General features: G+C 55.7%; 2 protein-coding genes and 1 long non-coding RNA gene across 6 annotated transcripts; 1 reads left to right on the top strand and 2 right to left on the bottom strand.

Moving 5' to 3' along the window:
- Nucleotides 1–293: 293 nt before the first annotated feature.
- Nucleotides 294–11459, bottom strand: LOC123816636. The gene is made up of 4 exons (XR_006785319.1): nt 10826–11459; nt 6308–6429; nt 1875–2005; nt 294–437 (listed from the first exon to the last, which is right to left on the bottom strand). It is a non-coding gene; the product is annotated as an uncharacterized LOC123816636 (long non-coding RNA).
- HMGA1 (high mobility group AT-hook 1) lies at nt 9840–18931 on the top strand. 2 transcript variants are annotated; one of them, XM_045835644.1, is made up of 6 exons: nt 9840–9972; nt 10212–10325; nt 13521–13650; nt 15809–15892; nt 16530–16580; nt 17754–18931. In XM_045835644.1, exons 3-6 carry the CDS (start codon nt 13549–13551, stop codon nt 17805–17807), a joined length of 291 nt encoding a protein of 96 aa, XP_045691600.1. In that variant the 5' UTR covers nt 9840–9972; nt 10212–10325; nt 13521–13548; the 3' UTR covers nt 17808–18931. The 2 variants fall into 2 exon arrangements, with proteins under 2 accessions (XP_045691600.1, XP_045691593.1); XM_045835637.1 differs by having other exon boundaries at nt 13521–13683.
- Nucleotides 18932–19100: 169 nt separating this feature from the next.
- On the bottom strand, nt 19101–21591 carry SMIM29 (small integral membrane protein 29). Of its 3 annotated transcripts, none has more exons than XM_045835267.1 (7): nt 21505–21591; nt 21226–21380; nt 20680–20783; nt 20249–20432; nt 20053–20078; nt 19687–19792; nt 19101–19496 (listed from the first exon to the last, which is right to left on the bottom strand). In XM_045835267.1, the coding sequence occupies exons 4-7, from the start codon at nt 20357–20359 to the stop codon at nt 19431–19433; spliced, it is 309 nt and encodes a 102-aa protein (XP_045691223.1). In that variant the 5' UTR covers nt 20360–20432; nt 20680–20783; nt 21226–21380; nt 21505–21591; the 3' UTR covers nt 19101–19430. The 3 variants fall into 3 exon arrangements, with proteins under 3 accessions (XP_045691223.1, XP_045691244.1, XP_045691234.1); XM_045835288.1 differs by having other exon boundaries at nt 20309–20432; XM_045835278.1 differs by lacking the exon at nt 21226–21380 and having other exon boundaries at nt 21505–21590.
- Nucleotides 21592–21823: the final 232 nt, after the last annotated feature.

The raw sequence follows: 21823 nt of genomic DNA, 5'->3' as shown, positions 1-21823 counted from the left end.
ATTCGCCGTGAACCGACAGGGCAGAGAACGAGATACTATGTCAACTCCCGCCCTCTAACAGAGACGTGGGGTGGGAGTGGGGGCAACAATAAATAATAAATAAGCAAATAATCTAGACCAGCACCATCCAATAGAAATGGACCAGAAGGCACATAGCTACTGTTAGATTTTCCAGTAGTGGTATTAAAATGGTAAGAAGAAACACAGGAAATTAACCCAATATATTGAAATATCATTTCAACATACAACCAACATACAAAAAAATTAGTATTTTCACATTTGTGTGTGTGAAACAAATCTTTGGAATCTGGTGACGATCTCACGCTTCTAGCATGTAACTCAGACTCACTCCGTTTGAGAGCCAAGTGCATGGTCTCCACCTGTGCCCAGCACTGGGTGACCCTGGGGGGCGGCAGAGTCCAGGTGTCAGCTAGGGGCTGTGGAACAGAAAAAAACAAGAGCAGGGTAAGGGGGTGGGGAGAGCTGGGTGGGGAGGGGAGGGGAGGGGAGGGGGACAGAATTCAGAGAAGCGAGACCACAGACACTGAATTCCGGTTCTGCCACTGGCATTGGCAAGTCGCCTGGTCTTGCGGAGCCCCGGTTTCCCCATCTCTGAAATGGGGACACGATTCCTCCTGTGGGGACTGGAGGAATGCTCACTCATTAAATGTTGTTTTTGTCCCCACCCCCTCTAGCTGTCTCTAGCAGTGGCCAGGGCACACCTTCCCAAACTTAGAGTCATATCCCCTCCAGCCCTAACACTTAATGGCCTCCAATGGCAGCCTAGCCACCCCCCCAACCCCAGGCCCTCCATTTTTTAACCATTTCTCACCCAGCAACATACTTAACCTCTCTGGATTTCAGTTTCATTCACTATGTAATTGCACATTTTGAACTCTTGGGGGAAAAAAATTGTAGAGTTACTTCTAGGGGACCAAGTCACTGCCATGGTGGGTGGGGGCGCCAGGTCTCAACCTCATAGTACTGAGAAGGTGAATTTCCTCTTTGGGAACCAGAAAAAGGATTTCTGCCCATGAAAATCATCCTGCTCCCAAAGACCTCTCCCACCAAGGGCAAAATAGCCAGAAAAAGGGATGCTTAGGAACAGCAGACATCTCTGGCTTGTGTGACTCAGTGGACTGAGCATGGGCCTGTGAACCAAAGGGTCACTGGTTCAATTCCCAGTCAGGGCACATGCCTGGGTTGCAGGCTAGGTCCTCAGTAAGGGACGTGCGGGAGGCAACCACACATTGATGTTTCGCTCCCACTCTCTCCTTCCCTTCCTCCCTCTCTAAAAATAAATAAATAAAATCTTTTTCTTTTTTTTTAAGGAAATGTGGACAGAGTCTCAGGGCTGGAGGAGAGGGAAACCCCAAGCCAAGAGGTTGCCTCATGAGGAGTGTGCGAGGAGTTCTGCATCCCTGCCTTTACACACCCCACCTCCGGGGCAAGCAGGCCAGCAGGCCCACAAGCCCAAGGGGAATTCAGGACCAACAATGAGGCCCTCAGTGGGGGCTCCATGGGGGCTCACCAAGGCCCCACCAAGGGTGGGAGCGACGGGTGGGAGCAAGTCCTTTGGTCCCAGACAAAGGAGGCAGCAGGGTCTGGATTTGGGAGGCAGACCTGCCCTCACTGCACCCCACCCAGAAAGCCTGGGAACCGGTAGGGCTCCCTGGATGGTGACCCAGAAATCTGACTGTCGGAGCTCCTCCCTGGCACTGCCCACATGGATCTCCACTGCTTCCCTGGCAACCACCAGGGTTTCTTTCCCCTGGGCTTCTATGCCCACCCACTCGCCCCTCTACCCCCTGAGACCCACTCAGCCTCCCCAAGGCTACCCCGAGCCAAGCAGCTGGATTTGGGGCCATGCAGACCTCAGCGTAGGCGGGGATGGGAGAGAGCATGTTCAAGCCTGGGTTTGCTCTTAGACGGACACTGCTCAGCCTTCCAGGCCACTCCGGTGTTCCAGATCCAGAGGGCCACCGGTCCCTCAGTGACTGAGTTCCTAGAAAGCAAGGAAGAAAACAAAGATGCCGTCCACTCAATTCACACTGAGGACTAGGCCTTGGAGGACATACGACCCCAAAGGTTGTACAGGGTAGGAGAGAGGCCTGGAGCCTGGGTGAACGGGGAGCAACGAGGTTTAGCCCAGGATGGTAGGGAGGAAGGCTGCCTGGGCCCCTCGCAGCCGCCATCTCCAGCTAGCCAGATTCCAGACCAGCTGGCTCGCCCTGCTCTGCCCGCCTCCTTCCTCCTCTGCTCTCCCGCCAGTAGCCACCTCCCCTCCCCCACTTCGCTCCTCCCCCTCCCCTCCCCCCAGCCACCTACTTTCTCTGCCCGCACCCCGCCCCCCCAAGCCTCTTTCGCACTCTTTCATCCATCCATTCACCAAACTGTTGCTGAGCGCCAAGGCTCCCTTAGGCCCCGGTGCGAGGCTCCGAGTGGGGAGGAGAAAACAAAGCTCTGGAGGAGTCCCACCAACCCCGGCCTGGCGTTGGCTCCTCCCGCACTCTAGCCCCCCTCTCTCAGTTAGGCCGCCCGCCCTTCGACCTCCACCCTGCCCTCCTTTCCTTCCCGAACTCTGGCCCAGCCTCTGGGGCTGTGGGTCCAGCCCCTGTCCCATGTGCTCTGGGAGCAGGCAGGCAGCACCCCCTCCTGCCTATTCCTGGTATGGAGCTCCCTTCCCCAAGAAAAGTTCAGGGTGGGGGTTCAGGGTGACCTGGAGGGGAGGGAGCAGGGGGTGACTCAGGACACAGCTCCCCAGTTGGAGCAGCGTCCCCCTGCAGAGGCAGAAGGAGCCAGCCAGGACTCTTGCAACTACAGACTTGGAGTAGGAGGTGGCCTCCCACAGCTAGTAATGGAGGACAGTCACTTTTGAAGACCCCAGGGGGTCACCGTATCTCTTCCCCAGGCCAGGACATATTCCCACTTGAAAAGCAGGCAAGGAATAGGACAAGAGGAACAGAAGTCAAGGACCATGTGACACCTTGGGGCCTGTGGCCTGGACGGACAAACTCAGCCCCCAGAGAACAGGGTCACAGGCCCACAGCCACTGCCCCGACGCTTCCTTCGACTGGCTCCCATGGGTGAGGCCTTCGTCGGCTACACACCTTGAAGGGGCACGTGTTTTCCACCACTTCTCAGTGGGAGGAGGCAACGTGTTTGGGGCATTTTATCTGCAGAGTCTGTTGTACTACACGTTGTCAGATAGTTCCTTAGGCCAAAGGGAAACTATTTTATTCCATGCAAAGCGTAAATGTTACTCACACTCACCTAAAGTGCAGTCTGGTGAGCTGCCACACTGCCCAGTCACCAACCAGCAACCCAGCCAGCCATTCTGCCCCGGCCAAAGGCCAAGACAGTTGTCACCTGGCCGACAGTTCCTGACAACTACACCTGAGGCCAAGGGAAAAAACAATTTCCTCTGATCGGTGGCAAATTATAAAATCCACAGGTGATACCCACTACACGTGAGTCTGAGTGCAGGAGATGACAGCCCAGAGATTCTGACCTAGTGAGACACACAGATGTCTCTGTAAGGTGCAGACCCCTGTCTCAGGTCGGGCCACTCTGTCACTCCTATGGTGGTCTGCAGGCTTCCCTGCCCTTTTCTCGGCCTTGGAATTCAGGTCCCCAGCACGGCTCCCTGTGGCTGGGTCTGTGCTGACAACAGAAATCATTTTGGCCAATCATTCTTCATTCAACACGTTTTTTGAGCTTGAACACTGTGCTAGACCCTAGAGATACCCCAGTGAGTCCAACCGAGAAAGTTCCCTACCCTGTAGGAGCTGACCTTTCAGTGGGGAGAACTGGAGAGAAAACACAGTGCATATCACTTTTATTGATAACAGTTCAATAGAAAAGTTAATGATACGTTAGAAATTGACAAGTGCTATGGGGGGAAAACACGGTAGGAGAGGTGCAATGTTAAATAGTGTGGACAGGCAATAGTGAAGGCTGTGAGGGGCGAACCCTGAGAATATTTAGGTGAAGAGCACGTCAGGCAGAGAGAATGACAAGTACAAAGGCCCTGAGGTGAGCTCAGACCTGTGGCTGCCAGGTCTGGGTAGCGCCTGGGGAGGCTGGTGTGGCTGGAGCAGAGCAGCAGGTAGAGATGAGGTGGGGGAGGGGCGGGTTGCAGGGCCTTGTGGGCCTTTGTGAGGACCTCGTTTCCACTCCATGTGAGATGGGAGTCCCTGGAGGATTTTGAGCAGAGGAGGAACATGCCTTATGTTTTAGGCAGAAAACGATTTAATACTGAGAATTAGGTGCTTACAAAACCATTGGGAAAAACTGGAGGAGCCAGCTGTAGGCTGGGAACACTACTGTCTGCCTGCCTCTGCCTCGATGGGGGCGGGGTGGAATCAGGAGGCCCTGCCTGAATGGCTGAGCTGTGATGGGGACAGGAGTTCTTTCTGTCACCATTCCTGACTCTTAACCCTTACAGCGGTAGCGAGTGGATGCTGGAGGTGCTGCAGAAAACCCCGTGCCTCTACAGCCCACGCAGCAATATTTCCCTTTCCTGGTTTCCTTCCAACAAATTTCACTCTTTAGTGGGACCTAATTCACATTCAAACCTGCAGCTTCAAGTAAGTGTGGAGAATGGTGCTGAATGCCAACCCATGGTGTCTGCTACAGCCCTAAGCCCATCCCCAAGTCAAACGCCTGCTACGTCCCAGCCCCACCCCTGCATGCTCTGCCCACAGCCAGGGCCCCTGCTCCCTACAACCCAGCTGCTGTCAGGCAGGCACCACACTGGTGAAACTACCCTGTACTTGTTTGTCTCCCTACTCCACCCAGTGAAGTCCCCTGAGCACAGGGAACATAGCTACCTCACTTAAGTCCCACCCCCAGTGCCCATCTCAGTCCCTGGAGGGATCCAGTTAGCCAGGCTGGGAGAAGGCAACAAACCCACCCAACTTAGGAGAAGAAGCAGTGGAGGGGAAAGAGGCAGAATCCCAAGCTAACCTCCCTGAGCCTCAGTTTTAACACCTATAAATGGGGATGATAGCTTTGCTGAACTGGTAGGGATGTTCTGGGATCTGCAGTCAGTAGGTGCTCACAACTCTCCTTTCCCTCCATTGTTTCCTGAGGTTGGAGAGGAGCTGGGCTTTTCTGGGTTCCAGCTCTGAAGAAGGTGGCTGATAAAATGGATGGTATCCTGGGGTCATGCATGGTGGGTGGTGGCTCAGGAAAGTGGGGAGAAAGGTGCCTGCCCCCTGAACATTCCTATTTATTGGAGAATTTTTCCTTCGAAAGTTGGAAGCAGAAGAGGCCCTCCCTCTACCCTAGGCCTGCCAGACTTCCTGGCAGCAGAGCTTGTGGTCAGCAGGGCCTGGTGGCCTGGTCCTGCCAAGTGAGCAGATGTACTAGTAGCTGGGTGACTCTCCAGGAGAGTAGTCACTGTGCACCGGCGTGACCCTGTCCCCAGCTTGCCTGCGTCAGTGTTGGCTGTTATGGTCCTGGGTCAATCCTAGTTATAATGGGCCAGCTCAGGTTCATGCTCATTGTCTGGTCATAACTACTAGTACCCCCTTTTACTCTTAAGTGTCTTGCTTGTCTGTAATAGCTGAGCACATATAGCCTATGGTCCAGGAATTCCTCTCCTAGGTATGTACCCAACAGAAATGCTTGGTGTACATGTCACCAAGAAATATTCCAGGACATTCACAGCAGCACTACTTGTAATAGTACCAAACCAGAAATTATCCAAATGCCCTACAACAGAGTGTATATAAAAACTGTGATACACTTAACACCATGTAACCATGCAGCAAAGAGAATGAGCATTCTGCAGCTATGGGCAATAACATGGATGAATCGCGACATAACGCTGAACAAAGGAGACTAACACAAGAGAGTACGCAACATGATTCCATCCACACAATGCACAAAAAAGTTGGAATTAAAGGGCGCCGTTAGAAGTCGAGATGGTGCCCTGGCTGATGTGGCTCCATGAGCTGGGCGTTGTCCCACAAACTGAAAGGTCGCTGGTTTGACTCCTGGTCAGGGCACATGCGTGGTTTGCTGGCCAGGTCCCAGTTTGGAGGCCTGAGAAGCAGCCCAAACAGGGATGTTTCTCTCCTTCCCTTCCCCTCTTTCTAAAAATAAATAAATAAAATCTTTAAACAAACAAACAAAAATGAAGTTGAGATGGTAGTTACATAAAGGAGGATGGAAATGTTCTTTTTCTTGATATGGGTGCTAGCCACACAAGGGTGTTTGTTCACTTTATGAAAAGGCACTGAGCTGAACACAGGATTTATGCCTTTTCTGTACGTACAGTTTTCATCAATAAAAGGTGTACCTTAAAACATATCCTGGTTTGTATCATAGGTTCCAGGGGTGTCCAATCTTTGGCATCTGTGGGCTGCACTGGAAGAAGAGTTGTCTTGGGCCACACATTAAATACACAAACACTAACGAAACCTGATGAGCAAAAAAAAGGTTTTAAGTATTTTTACGATTTTGTGTCGGTCCGCATTCATAGCCATCCTGGGCCACGTGCGACCTGCGAGCCGCGGTTTGGACACCCCAGTAGACAATTTCTACTTCTCTTCTGCCCACCTCTCCCCATCTACCTTCCAGGTGGGACTGACACACAGGACTGTCACGCCTTATCCCCGAGTCTTTCAGGAAACCTCGACTCTCCCAAGAGCTGTAGTTGACTCAAAAGCAAGAGGTAAACTGACTAGTAAATATATAACTGGAGAAACGGGAGGCATGAATCCCCAGGAAATGCTAAGGGACACCCCAGCCTACCACGACCTCAGAATTTCAACCTGCAACTGGGAGATTGTCTAACTCTTGCTACTCCGCTTAGCAGAGCAGGGGAAAAACTAACATACATCAGAAAGAATTTCAACAGCCCAGGTAAGAGTAGGTTTACCTTAGGCTGTCCTGTAAAATACAGTTGACTTGAACTCCCTGTTTCCTGAGTGTCTGTTGGGGTCATTGAGTTGAATGGGTTTTCCTTGTGGAAACTGTGTAATTCAACTCTGACAGTGAGGAAATGCTCCCTGTGGCAAAGATTGGTTCTGATACCACCAGTTCCCCTGGGGCCCCTCAGGCCTTCACCCACCAGGTTTACGTCCCTGGCCTAGAAGTAGCTCCTTTTTCCTGCCTGCTCCCCATCGTCCCCCACTTATCCAAATCCCATCTTGGCCTGTTCAAGCCCACCTCCTTTAGGAGACTTCCTTGACTGCCCAGAGCTCCCTCCTCTCCTCCTGTAGCACCTGATCCCTAGTCTAAGTTTCTAGAGCACAAGGAACTTTGCTTACTGGTTATACCCCAACAGCATGGAAAAGTTCTTGGTACATAGTAGGCCCTCAGTAAATACTGAATCGATGAATGAATGAATGCTTGCTTTCTGCCTTATGGCATGAAGGGGTTCCCAACCTCTGGACCTGTTAGGAACCAGGCCACACAGCAGGAGGTGAGCTTGAATCATCCCTAAACCATCCCCCGCTCTGGTCCGTGGAAAAATTGTTTTCCACGAAAGTGTTCCTTGTTCTGATTCCTCTAGACATGAAATTCACTGGAGCAAGAACTATGTCTTATTCATTTTTTAAATCTCTACCCCTCACCCTTATGCTTAATAATTATTGAAAGAGTAAAGAAAGTAATTTTGGGGCATTTGCAATCCAGAAAGCATGGAGGCAAGGGTCAGTGGTAGAGTTATTTGGGTTTCAAAGGTGTGGGTAATCCTGAAGAACAAATTACTATATTTGCCTACAAATTTATTTATATCTGCTTCCTTCCAGAGAGATTGAGGTGGCTTACAAAAATACACATAATACAAGGTAAAAAACAAGTAGGTGAGGAAATCAGTATGAGGGAAAAATACGAGTAGGGAAAAAAATAACATTAAGTCGGTTGATGAAAAGTGGGCCAAAAAGTTGAACGAGTTTTTCCACAGCCCACTGGAAATGGAAGTCTCTCTCTCCCCACCTGCCTCTCAGGGGCAGCCACAGGCCTCACAAGGCCTACCTGGCCACCAGCCCCACAGGCCTGGCCTAGAAGCCTAGAGGGCCCTGCCTAAGGCTGTATCTAGGGGAACCCCTCTCTTGTGAGGGCTATCCCTAGCCCAGTCGTGGGGGGCCGGGTGGATGGCAGGAGCCTGTAGCCTGAGGGCTGAAGGATCGTTCTTCCACTCAACGTCGCGAAGGTTCGGGAGCTAACAACTCCACGCCACGAGGCCAACTCTACTCGCGGCCTACTAAGCGCGCGCTGGTCACGTAAAGCACAAAGATGGAGCAGCGCGCCCTGCACCCCGCCCCACCCTCAGCTCCAGACAAAGGGGCAGGCGGCCCTTCCCCCAGCCTCTCCCTCGAGTTCCCCTCCACCCTCCTCTCCCCTCAGGCCGCCCTTCCGTGACTTCCTCTCCCCTCCAGGGGCAGCCTGCGGACTTCGCTGTTGCGGCATTCCACCTGGGCGATGGGCGGGGAGCGGGAGCGCGGGTAGGCGGCCTCCCCGCCCACCCCTACCTCCCGCAGGCCTCAGACCCGCGCCCTCTTCTTTGAACCGGTTCGGTCGGCCCCCGGCACCTTCCCGCCCCGGTGCCCCGCCCCCACCCGGCGAGCACGTGCTGCCCCGGGTGGGGGCTGGGCCCTCTCTCGCCTTGGTACCCCACCCCCACCGGAAACATTCCTGAAACATTCCTGAAACTAGGAGGCCCGGCCCCCTCGGTTCCCCACCCCGCCTCCACTCTGCGCTCAGGGTTTTCCTGGAGTCCCCCCTCCACCGCCGGCTTGCCCCTAGAGGAGGGGGTTGGGCCCAGGCCTCAGCTTACAAGGGAGGAAGAACATGAGTCACAACAGTGTGTCACCGGGTCGCATTGCAATTCCCTGCATCACGGGAGGTGTGGAAGGCCGCCTCCGGGATCAGGAGTGGGGAGGTGCGCTCTGTAAGGCCCCGGCCCGGCCTGCAGGGCGCGCCACTAACAGCGTCCTTCTCCCACCGCCCTCCCCGCCATCTTCCCACTTTGGCTTCCTTCCCGGCCGTGCAACAAGTCTTTGTTGAGCCGGCGCCTGTGCGCCCGGCGCGGCGGGTATGGCGTACATGGACTGAGTCCCTGCCCTCAAAGTGCTTCCAAGCGGTCTCCGGTTCACGCTTTACTTAAAAAGTCACAGCAGATGGGGCCAAGGAACCAAGCGGGAAAACGTATGAAGGAATCTTCCCTCAGGTTTACCTGCACCAAGCCAATTGTTTGCCTTGTTTGAAAGATGCACCTTAATTATGGTTCACTCGCGACCATTAATAAACTAAAACTCTGGATTTCATAAGTTTCACGTTTGAATTTCACAAGGCCTGAATTTCATCAATCCAATCAGCCACACGCAGGTTGGCACTGAAATGTACATGCTGACACCTGTCTGCCCAGGGGAAATTACCAGCAGCGTATCTGGGCGAAGGGGGCGGCGGGTAGGCCGCGGAACTCCAGCCCGCGCGTTTCTCTCCACCCCTCCCGCCCGCGCGGACCCCGCCGGCACCAAAACTACCCACGTTCTCGCGCTCCGTGAGCGTCAGACCCATATGTCCCGAAGACCCCTGGAAATGATTCTACTAGGGACCCCCAGTTCAGGCAGTAAGGACGCCCCCCACCCCACCCCCCAACCTCACGAAAAGCTCCTTGATGACCCCTCTTGTGCCCTTTCTCAGGTCTCCCGATATGAGGCAGTGTGGAGTGGGCCGGCCGCTCGGGTTCTTAGCACTAACCCCTGGCACCAACAACTACATAATCTTATCCAAAGTCAGCACCCACCCGCGGGGCGGCTGGCGGGCGGCCGCCCTTTTAAATCCCCGGGCTCATTTGCATGTCCCCGCCCCCTCAGTGACAAGGCTGGCGCGGGCGGGCCCGTCCCCCCTGCCCCTGGGTCGCTCTTTTTAAGCTCCCCTGAGCCGGGGCTGCGCTCCTCTAATTGGGACTCCGAGCTCGGGCTATTTCTGGCGCTGGCGCGGCTCCAAGAAGGCGTGAGTTCGCGGCCCCTCCGGTGGCTTTTTTTTTAATATCTATCATTTAATTAAATTATTTATTTATTGAGGCCGCGCACGGGCCGTGCCTAGCTTCCTGCCCCTCGCCATCCTTCGGGGGAGGGGGAATATTTTTGTTCCCACTCCTGGATGTGACACATAAATACCCCGTGGGGGCCTGGGCGGCGAGCACGCGGCGGTGGCAGTCTCTGAGCGCCTCTGCTGTCTCCCGGTTTCAGATCCGCATTTGCTACCAGCGGCGGCGGCGGCGGAGCCAGGCCGGTCCTCAGCGCCCAGCACCGTCGCTCCTAGCAGCCCAGAGCTCGCACCACAGGCCGGCGACCGAGCTCGCGGTGAGTCTTACCCGGGCCCCGCGACGGAGGAGGGCGCCCGCGCCCCCCTGCCTGCAAGCCACCGGGGGCTGCAGCGCGCGCCTCCAGCTTTATTCCCAGGCCGGGACTGCGCGAGCCTCGGGCGGAGGAGGGCCGCGCAGCGCGGGGGCGGGTGCCGGGGCCCGCAAGCGTGGGGAGGGCGCCCGCACCTCTTCCCCCGCGCCGCGGGCGCCCAGCGGGGGGCGGGGACCCGGGAAGGGCGCGCGGTGGGGGAGGGGGCGCGCGGCTGCAACGAGCGCGAGTTGTGCACCCGGCGGTTCCCGATGCACCTCGCGCCCGCCGCTCCCGCCCGAGCCCGAGCCCGGGCCCGGGCCCTGGGTATTGGGGGCGGGGAGAGGAACAGGCTGCGGCGCAGCGGGAGAGTGGGGGGCCGGCCATCCCCCGCAGCCTAGGGAAGTTGTAGAAGTGAGGGGGATGGGCAGGAACCCCGCAATTAGGCCCTACTCCCGCTCGGCCTTTACCTGGTGTTCCTCCTCGCAGATGAGGCCGAATCGTGGGCCTAGGTTTGGGGCTTCACCCCGACCCCACCTCTGGCCCTGCCTGCGTGCCTCTTCAGCCCCCAGGGCCAGGCCTGCCCTCCACCCTCACAAACTGGTTTCTCTGCTTTGCTGGGCTCTGTTGGAACTAGTCCCTTTGACTCCCCGTTTCAGTTTATTTTCCTGGGGCTTTATTTTGCGGGGAGGGCACGGAGGGACGTAGCTTTCTTCCTCTCCCCCGCGCGCGCCAGGTTTCCTGCCCCAAGGCGGGCTTGGGTGCCCCCTCTGGCAGGAAGTGGGGCCGGGTGCACCCGCGTGGCCGTGCATGCGGTCGGGGTGCACCGGTTTCCCGCGCCTGCTAATGCGGCCTGCGCCCCTCCCCCTGCACGTTTTAGCCCCTCGTCCCGTCGGTAGACCTGCATACAACAGCCAAGGCAGACACTTGCACAGTCACCCGGGGGTCGGGTGTGGAGTAGGGTATCACAGAGACTTAACAACGTCAGGGCGAATAAGGAAAGTGGCGGGCTAGAGGGTCGCCAAGAACCTATTCTGTCCTATTCAAATAGCTATGTGACTTCAGCGAACTTATCAGGGCTCTCCGTACTACTGTTTTTGTGAAACAGGGCAACTTCCGGATGATTTTCTAGGGTTATCCCTGCAAATTCTCTTAAGCATTTGTGGAGCACACATTACGCGCACGGTGTTACAAAGGGAACAAGATTGGGCCTTAAACGTGCCTTCTCCATGCCAGGCCTCTCTGATGTTAGAAACAGGTGGAAGAGACAGCATTTGTTGGTCTCGCCAGAGAGGGCCTCAGGCCTTCATTCATTTCATGGAGTGCTGGATTTGGGGTGGGTGAGTGGACTCATGGGTTCCCAGCAGCAAGAGGTGGCGAGGGGGAAGTAATAGATGAAATAGGAACTTCCAGGAAGACCCACCAGGATCCCAGCAGGCAGTGCCCAGGCTGTCTGGGATTAGGGACCAGCTTCACCCAACTAGAACCCCCTCCCTGAGGGGTGTTCCAGCAGACCTCATGTGAGGTCAGTACTCATTTAGCTGATTAATTTGGATGTTTAGTTTGAAAGGGGACCTGTGGTGTAATAGAAGATTCTAATCACTGCCTTTAATTACAGAGCAGGCCAAGCCACTAATGACAGAGCAGGATAAATCACCAACCACCTTGTTTAAAAGGGTCTTCAAGTCTGAAATATTATAAAATAAAGTAAATACCAGAAAAAGCCCCACTGTCTGGAGCATCCCGAAGCTTTGAGGAAGGGGGCCTTGGGCCCTCCAAAAGTCACAATTGTGCAAAATATTTTTTGTTCCTTTGATTGGGTTAAAATTGGGAATTGTCTGAAAGAGGGAAAGAAATCATTTTCAAGTGTTCTAGTTCTCATTTTGAATGAAAACTGCCCATTGTTTAGGCATTTTAAAACTGTTTGGTTTGATCTTTGAAAAAGTCTGGAAAGGTAGTCGAGGCAGATATCTTACCTTTACCCCATTTTACAGACTAAGGGGCTTTCAGAAGTGGATGTGTTAAAGGTATTTTGTTTTGCTTTAGTGTATTTATTGATTTTGGAGAGAGAGGAAGGAAGAGATAAACATCAACTTGTTATTCCACCCACTTATTTATGCGTTCATTGGTTGATGCTTGTATGTGCCCTAACCTGGGATCGAACCTGCAATCTTGATATGTCAGGATGATGCTCTAACCAATTGAGAAACTGGGCCAGGCCCTCACTTGTAAGTCTCTGGAAAAGGCTCCCAACTACAGGGTACTGGTGTCCTTGCTGTTGGGGGAGGGAGGGGGTAGGTCAACTCCAATAGTGGGGCTGATTAAACTGAAACAGGCTTTTATGAAGAGGGAACATACTAGAAGAGGACCAAGAAGCTTTTAGGATCAGCCTTGCCAGGGCTCCAGAGGGCCAGCTGGAAGCGTCCATCTCAGTTGGAGGTACCTCTCCTGTAAGAAGGCATTAAAAGGAAAGGTCTCATCGGACTCCGGAGGGCCCAATGAGAGAGAGGGGACCCACCTTACTCAGCTCAGCCATCTTCTCCCTCCCCAAACTGTGTCCCCATCTTTGAATCCTAGGCTTTATCCTGAGAGAGAGCAGGAGGTGGCACCCGAGGGGCCCTGGCACCAATCCTGGACATGTGATTGGTGTGGATTGTTAAGGTTGCCTTTGTAGTTTTTGGTTCTGAGCCTTGAGAATTTGCAGCAAGGTGTGCAAGGGATTGAAGCTCATGGTTGCCGGAAGCCCAGGTTCATTTTCTCTGCTTACCTTTCCTCCCTTGTTCCCTGTGTACTTCCCAGGCTTGGTGAAAGGGCAGAATTCTGCCGGCTAGAGAGAGGGGGCTGCCTCACAGTGTGAGGACCCCCGCTTCATCCATACCTTGGCCCAGGGCAGCCTCACCCTCAGAGGCAGATCTGGGCTGCCTGTGCCTCAGGCCCTGGCCCTGTGGGGTGGCAGGACAACAAAGAGCCCTTCCGAACAGCAGATAAGGAGCTGATTAGGGCCAACGGCCCGGCCCCACCCTGTGGCAGCTGGGTGGGAGTCTGGGGCACCCCTGCCAGCAGGCAGTTTTGTTAAAGTGCATTTGGAGTGTGGGAGGGGTGAGGGGTGGGTAGGAAGTGGCTGAAACAAAGTGTTTTGTCTAAAACCACTTCTCCTGCCTCCAGCATCCACCTGCTCCATAGAGAAGGGAAGATGAGCGAGTCGAGCTCGAAGTCCAGCCAGCCCTTGGCCTCCAAGCAGGAAAAGGACGGCACTGAGAAGCGAGGACGAGGCAGGCCTCGCAAGCAGCCTCCGGTGAGTCCTGGGACGGCGCTGGTAGGGAGTCAGGTGGGTGTCCAGATCTTTGCCTCAGTTTATCCCTTTGGGCTAGGGAGGTGCCAGGTGTCTTGGCCTGTGAAACAGGAATGGAGGGGTGCACAGTTGTTCCTGTCTGCATGTGTCCTTCCCACATGTGCTTGCATACCTTATGCTCACGAACCCTGTAGGTAAATTCTGAGACCCCAGGAGAAAAGTGGGGATTGAGCCCACACCAGAAGGTCCAAGCCCAAGTAATCCTCAGCTCACGCAGGCCTGTGCTTACACTGGGGTGGACCACCTGCTCTTCATTTCCAGTTTATTGTGGACCAGTATGTTTATAGAACAGTAAAGATGAACTCTAGAAACTTGAAAAGAAATATAAGCCTAGGGTTTTTTAAAAAAGATTTCATTTATTTATTTTTAAAGAAAGGGGAAGGGAGGGGAGGAGAAAGAGGGAGAGAAACACCAATGTGTGGTTGCCTCTTGAGCATCCCCCACTGGGGACCTGGCCTACAACCCAAGCGTGTGCCCTGACTGGGAATCAAACTGGCAACCCCTGCTTTGTAGGCTGGCACTCAGTCCACTGAGCCACACCAGCCAGGGCAAGCCTAGGTTTTTTAATCCTGAGATTCATCACACTTATTGCAGTGTTGATTTGCTATTCTAAAAGTTTCTAGATCTTTAATGGCAGTTTCTGTACTCCTCATCCCAGGCCAGGAACATACCTAGGACCTGTTTATGGGCCTCACTGCTGGTGGCCCTGACCCCTGCCCCCACACACACACTTCCTCTTTGCTCCTGGTTCTGTAAATGTAAATTGAGTCCTGGCTGGGTGGTTCAGTTGGTGGGAGTGTCATCCCATATACCAAAAGGTTTCGGGTTTGATATCTGGTCCAAGCGAGTACAGGAGGCAACTGATGGATGTTTCTCTCTCACATTGATGTTTTCTTTTCCCCTTCCTCTTTTCAAAATCAGTGAACATAGCCTTTAGTGAGGATTTTTAAAAAATAAATTGAAGCCAAAACATTGAAAATGTTGGAGAGTTGGTGGTAGAATGGTCTTCCCTTGGGGTTAGGAGGCCAGCCTTGCAGGCTGGGGCACCCCAGGAGGCCTGGGCAGTGGGGGTGCAGCTTGCTCTGTGGTGGCAATCTTGGCTTCTCTCATGGAGGAGCAGCTGTGGGTGAAGTCCAGTTACTTCCCCTTCCTGGGCAACAGGAGATGAGACTGAGGTCAATCCTTGCCCTTGACACCGCAGGCCCCTGGCTGCTCCATCACTGAGGTGGACAGTCAGTGGTCTGACCTGACCCTTTAGGAGACATGAGCTGGGAGGCGTCTGGGTGGCTGCATTCAGCTGCCTGTTTCAGAGCCCACTGTGTGTGGGGGGGGTGGGGGGGGCGCTCCTCATTCCCTGGGCCCTCCCCGCCTGCCTGTTCACTGGGGTAGGGTCGAGGGTCAGAAAGGGGTGTTGGGTTACTGACCGTGGTTAGAAACAGCGCATGGGAAACCATAGCTGAAGTGCCTTTCCCACCCAGGTTCTATGCATAATGCAGCAGCTTTTTATTCTGTCTAGGGCTTATTAAAATTTCAGTGGCAACAGCGGCACAGACCTCTGGGGTTTCTTCTCTCTGGGAGGCAGTCTGGAGGGGCCGGTTCACAATTAGAGGCCGGAGGCTCCCTCCAGGCCGAGGCACTTTTTCTGCCCTAAATTCTTGGAAGTGTCCAGCTTCTACTATCTGAGACGGTGGGCAATGATTCTGGCCCCAGGGCTAGACACGTCCTTATTTAATTTTCATGACAGCCCGCAAGGTAAGTCTTGTCACCATTTACAGACGAGGAAGCTGATGTTCGGGCATTAAGTGTCTTCCCCAAGACCTTAGGGTCAGTGGCAGAGCTGGGACTGGGGCAGAGTTGCCCATCCGCCTGCCCCCATGACACCTTTCCCACGGGTCTTGTCACAGGGAAACAAGGGGAGGGGCTTTGCAAGAAATAAACTGGGAACTAAATTCTGAGGACTCGCCTTGCCATTGTGGATTTCTGGGTGGGCGTGATGGCTTGCTGACTCAAATCCTGTAGGGGTGGGACAGAGGGCGCTCTGTCTTCTGAAAGGGGTGGTGCAGGTGGCATCTGTGTCTGACTGCCTCCTGTGTCTCTGCAGAAGGAGCCCAGCGAAGTGCCAACACCTAAGAGACCTCGGGGCAGACCAAAGGGGAGCAAAAACAAGGGCGCTGCCAAGACTCGGGTAAGGCTCGGGTGGCGGTGGTGCGTGAAGAGGGAGGTGTGGGGAGGGACTGGCTTATCCGGAGCCTGCTCACTCTGCCCTGGTGTGCGGGTGGCAGGTAGCAGGGTCTTTGCTAATCGGGGAAAGCAGTGTCATGACTGAGGTCTTGCTTTGGGGCTGTGGTCCTCCTGCCTGGGACAGACAGTGGGACAGATGAAGTCGGAAGTCCTGCAGCATTCCTGGTCTGGAGCAGGGATAACTGGGAAGAAGGAAGGGGCCAGCAGCCACTGGGCTCAGAATGTTACCTTCTGTCCTGGGTGCCCTGCATCCTAAGGGAGTGGGGATAAGCAGAGAGGCCAGATTCTCGGTGGCATCAGGCTTTCAGAGAAGTTGTTTTGTTTTTTATTTTATTTTTTCTAAGACACGACTCATATCCTCTGAGTCATGGGTGGAGGAGGGAGTGGGGGGCGTGTGTGTATATTGAGGGGGTCAGTGTGGTGGCCAGTCATTGCCAGCTGGACTTGGGTGGGCCTCCTGGCCAGGGGGAGACTCCTGAGCAGAGGTAGGCAGCCCTGTCCCTCTCTGCTCCTCACCCATCACTGGATGGGCACTGTCGGGGGCATGTTTGACTTAGTGAATGTTTTCTCTGACCATCTAGAAAACCACCACGACTCCAGGGAGGAAACCGAGGGGCAGACCCAAAAAACTGGTAGGTGAAGGTGGGGGGTGGCTTGGCTCTTCTGAGTGGGGTGCTAAGAATAGGTAACAACCTGTCACGGAGGCAGTTCCCCCTAACCTGCAGGCCAGGTATGGTGGACTGCCACCTTTCACCTGGGGCTTTTAAAGGGCTCTACATCCATGAGAAGTGAGAGGTCCCAGGTACAGACCAGACTGACTCTCTTGCCCTTCACTAGTGGAGGGTGTCTGTGCTTTCAGCGGGGGTCTTGGAGGTCCTCTAATCTGTCCCCCATTCAGAAGTGGGCAAAGGACATCACCTGGGAAGGGGTGAGGTTTGTCTTTATCCTGATCCAGAGGAGGGGAGGAGTGCAGCCCCAGGAGGGGGTCCTGCTGGGTATGCTGGGTAGACACCTTCCATTTCTGCCCCCCCCAGCTGGTACTGGAAGTTGGTGTCTCCAGTCAGGAGGCGGCCTGTAGGGGGCTCCCCTGCAGTTAGCGGCCTCTGCCTTCCTGTTCCTGGACCTTTCCTATGCCCAACCTGCTCCCTGAACTCCCTGAGGCATTCATTCCTCGAGCTGAGCTACCACCACTAGGCTTAGGAGGGCTGGGCCCCAGGGGTTGAGCCACCACCATCAGGGTTAGGGGGGCTGGAGGGCTGGCTGGACCCCAGGAGTGAGTAACAGGAAACAAGTTGTTTTGGAGTTTGTGCCTGGCACGGGGGCTGAAGCCTGTGTGGTGTCCCAACATTCCCGCCCCGTGAGTGAGCCTCGGCGGCACACACTTCCCCTTCCTCCCCGCCCTGGCCTGGGGTCAGCCTGCGGTCTCAGCAGCTGCCCCTGCGCACCAAGGTCACCTGGTCCCTGGGCACCCTCCAGCCACCCTTTCCGATTTCCTCCCCCACTCCTTCCTGCTACAGTGCGCTGTACCCGGTACCCCCACCATGGGCCCTGGGGCAGGGGAGGATGGCTCTGTGTGAGAGCGGCATGTGTGTGGTTTTTTTCCCTCCCTTTAAATTCTTCCCTTTTTATGAATGAAACCGGGCTGTGGAGGTTGCTGAGTCACCCACACACTCAGCCCTGACTCATCCCCCTTCTGGAGAGCCAGGGAGGGTGGGGGCAGCAGGCCTGTGCTCTCTCCATCATGGCTGGGGGAGGGGGGAGGAGCCCTAGGCTTGGCACTGCTGATGGCCCTGCCCACCACACAGGAGAAGGAGGAAGAGGAGGGCATCTCCCAGGAGTCCTCAGAGGAGGAGCAGTGACTGTGCCGTGCCACCCGCTTCCTCACGGAGGAGCAGTTTCCTTCTGGGACTGGACAGCTCCACTCCCACTGCCCCCACCCTGCCTCCAGACCCCAGTCACCTCCACCCATCTGCGCCTCCCGCACCGCCACACTACACAGCACACCAGCCGCTGCGGGGCCCCGGTGGCCCGAGTGGGGAGCCGTTTTCCTTCAGTCTCGATTCCCAGCAACCCTTCTTTGCCCACCCACTTTCATTCACTTGCCCTCCTGGACAAAGCTGACTTCCCACTTAGCCGCACCTAGCGCCTGTTTGGTCCCCGCTCCCTTGGTGGTGGGGGCATTACTGACTGGGCCCCTGGTTTGGGGGTCCCTTCCCCACTCATACCTCTGGCTTCCCATTAAGGGAGCCTGGGAGGGCTCCCCTGGCCTTAAAGGGGCCTGAGCCCCGTCTCACTCTGACACGCCCACTCCACTGTACTGGCGGCAGCAGCACGTGTGGCCATGGATAGGGCCTTTGGGCCCCAAGATGCCCACTCTCCTTTCTTCCTCGCCTTGCCTAGTCCCGGCACTAGGTTGGACAGGCCCCCCTGGGGCACGAGAAGGAAGGCAGGAGGGGTGTGAGCCCCCTACCCGTCTGCTTCCACTCAGCCTCTTGAGTTTCCCCTCTCCTCACATGGGGCACTAACAAGGAGCTAGCCTTGCCCACTCCCACCCCCGCTCCACCCCACCCTGTCCCCCAAGGTTCTGGTTCCATCTTTCCTCTGTTCACAAACTACCTCTGGACAGTTGTGTTGTTTTGTGTTCAACGTTTCATTCTTAGACATCTGTCATTGCTGCTGCTACCAGCGCCAAATGTCCATCCTCACTGCCTCCTGTTCTGCCCACACTCCCCTCCAAGATGCTCTTGGGAAGGGGCCAGGGGCAAAGCAGGCTGGGAACCGACTACTCCAGTCCCAGGGAAGGTGGGGCTCTGCCCCTAGGATGCTGCAGCAGAGTGAGGCCTGTGTTAATGGCCGAGAGTGTAGGGTCACCTTCTCTCCCCTGTTCTGCTGGGGAGGAGGTGGCATTATTTGTCCCAGCCTGGGGCCCCCCCTCTGGTTTCCTATTTGCAGTTACTTGAATAAAAAAAAATCCTTTTCTGGACTGGAGTCTTTCTGTGCAGTGGGTGCCTGGAGCAGGCGGAGGCAGGAACCAAGGACCGGGGAGGCCATGGGGGGTGGCTTTGGAGAGGTCTGGCCCAGCTCTTGAGGCTGGGGGCAGGGAGTTAGCTCAGGTAAAATGGTTTTAGTCCCTCATGAAGAAATCACGCCTCTAACCACAAACCATTTTATTTATAAAATATACCGAATACTATACATCAGGCCTTGTTCCCATGTAAAGAACTTCAAAGTCAGGTCAGGGAGGGCTAAAGAAAAAAGGGGCCCACAGAAAGTGCAAAGCTCTCTGTCCCCCTAGTTACCCCCAAAATGAAAATCTCCCGTTAGTGCCTGGAAGGACAATAGACTCAGCCCACAAAGGATGGGAAAGGCTGTGGGGGTGGGGAAGGGGGGTGCTGGGGAAGGGCTAATGGGAGAAGGGAGAGCAGGCTGCACGGCACTGGCCACTCCAAGACCCCAGGGCTCTGAAGATCCAGGCAAGGGGGTCAGGTCTTGACATCCAGCAAGGGCATCCGCTTATGCTGGTAGCCACTCTGCCAGCCATGCACCACCTGTCGGGGAGACAACAGCTGGGCTCTGGCCTTTGGGAGTCCACTGCACAGCCTTGGAGAAGGGACCTCACTACTCCAGACCCAGACCTGAATGGGAAAGGCTGTGGGCAGAACCCAGCTCTGATTTGAGGAGTGAGTATGGGTGAGAAAAGCGGACCGCCCTCTGCTGACTGCGTCCCAGAGTGCTCACTTTTGGGTCTCCCACGTCAGAGAGTAGCTCCTGCTCAGCCTCGTGTAGCTCCTCGGCGGGGTCGTAGCTATACATGGGGAGCAGGTGATGGCGAAGCCGGTCCACCCTGGGGAATGGGAGGGGTTCAGCCCAGGGGCCCATCCCCTCTGGCCCTGTCTGCACTCCCCCAGGCTCAGAACACAAGGACCTTTCCCAGAGGGTAAGCTGAGCCTGGGCAAGAAAGCCTAACTGTGGGGTGTAGAAGATTCCAGGCTTGTACCAGGATGGCTGAGGGGTATCTTACATATATGCAGAGAACTCAGATCCTGTGAAAAGATATTTAAGCCAAATGTGGGGGAGGTAGCACTGAGGGGCAGGGACACTCACCGCTTTTTCTTCTGGACATACATTACCTGTAACAGAGACACGGCACTGTGGAGGCTGGGAGCCCAGGACAGCCCACCCACTCCCACATCCCTAACAGCAAGACAGCTTGAGATGCTGTGTGTAGGCGGGACCAGGCCCACCCAGCCCTGCTTAGCAAAGGTGTGGGTATACATGTGTGAATGTGGGGGCTCCTTACCACAGCCACCACCACCCCGACCAAGGTGATGAGGAAGAAAGGCCCCAACACATAGCCCACCATGGAGTCGCTGCTGGCCTGGGGGGCATTGGGCACTGTGGTGTTACTCATGGCGGCAGCAGCCGGAGGGCTGGGCGGTCAGCATGGGCAGGAGTGCCTCTCGAGGGGGCCTCCGCTGGGCTCCCTGGGGAGGAGGAAAGGAGGTTATCAGTTTCACCCAGGGTGACACCCAGGCTCTGGATCCCTCCCTAAGAGGTGGTGACATGAAAACTTAGCTCAGGAACTGGGATGAGGAATCCTCCAGGCCAACATGCTGGGTTTAACCCTCCAGTGACTCTCAGCAAACCCCAGGTATAAAGGGTGCCTACAGGAGGCCCAGACCCATAGACAGTTCTACCCAGCCCCTATCCACAAACCAGGGTGGGGCCCACCTCAAGTGCTGGCCAAACATTTGCAGATGTACACTCCTGGGGAAAGGTTAGATACAGGTTCCCGGCTCCAACTCCAACTTCCTGGGGCACTAGGCTGCCAGCACCTATCCAGTGAAGCAAAACAGGCAGATTAGGTAAAAATATGAGGGCCCGACACGGTGGCCTATGGGGTGAGGTAGGAGTATTTGAAGGAGCCTGCCTCAGTCCTGATCCAGTCCCCACACTTCAGGCTCTAGGCCCTATGTGCCCTCCTTGTCCCTGGTGTCACTCCAGACTTATAGCCTGGACATCCTGTCGCCCATCTGTCTCCTGCCTGGATGGATACAAGTGGTTAGGATTGGACTGCATCTGTGAAGTCACCACCTTCTCTGGTCCCCACCCAGGGCTCCGCCCAGGTTCCTCCCCTGCTGGCTTGAGCTAACAGGAGAGGGTCAGTTTCCATCGACAGATGCAAGGGAACTGTCCATGGGTGGCTGCACAATGATTCCCTACGGTCCCTGACCCCGGGTCGCCTGAGTCTCCATCCGAGGGCAAGGTGTGAGCTACCTGTCCCGGTGTTCGCGAGGTCACTGGGCTTGCCTAGTCGCACGCACACAGTCCCACAGTCGAGAACACAGGTCGCGGTGGGGAGGGTGTCAGGCCGATCCTAGGATGCGGACTAGCATCGGCGAGCGGGAGGTAGTTCCTAGGGCTCTGGGAGGCTGAGGCCATGGGAGAGAGGTTTGGGGGTGGCGCAGAGGGGCCCCGGCATCCTGTAACCCCGGCACCCCGAGGCATGGACCCGTGCCAGCACTCTGCAGCCTACCCAACCCGGCCATGCCTTACCTCCCGCCGCTGCAGCCCGGACAGGAACGCCCTCGGTCGTCTCCGGGGCCCCGGAAGAGCCTGGAGGCGCGTGATCAAAGGACCCGGGGAAACGGGTGGAGCCTCAGTTCCGGGGCGCAGCCAATCCGGTGGCGGAAGACGGCAAACCGGAGACTTCTGAAGCTGCCAATCCTGCAGCGTGAAGTCGGGGAAGGCCGGGGTTGCAGGGTCCACTCGGCGCCGACAGGGGGCAGCCGAGGGCTGCGCAGCGGCGGCAGGGAAGAGCGTGGGGCGGGGGCGCGATGCGCGGTTTCCCGGCGTGCCCCGGGGCGGACCCCAG

Source organism: Phyllostomus hastatus, unplaced genomic scaffold, assembly GCF_019186645.2.
Source record: "Phyllostomus hastatus isolate PE091 unplaced genomic scaffold, TTU_PhHast_1.1 phas_contig_1048, whole genome shotgun sequence".
Taxonomy (NCBI): Eukaryota; Metazoa; Chordata; class Mammalia; order Chiroptera; family Phyllostomidae; genus Phyllostomus; species Phyllostomus hastatus.
Note: the sequence above shows the minus strand (reverse complement) of the source record. Positions and strands in the feature narration are given on the sequence as shown.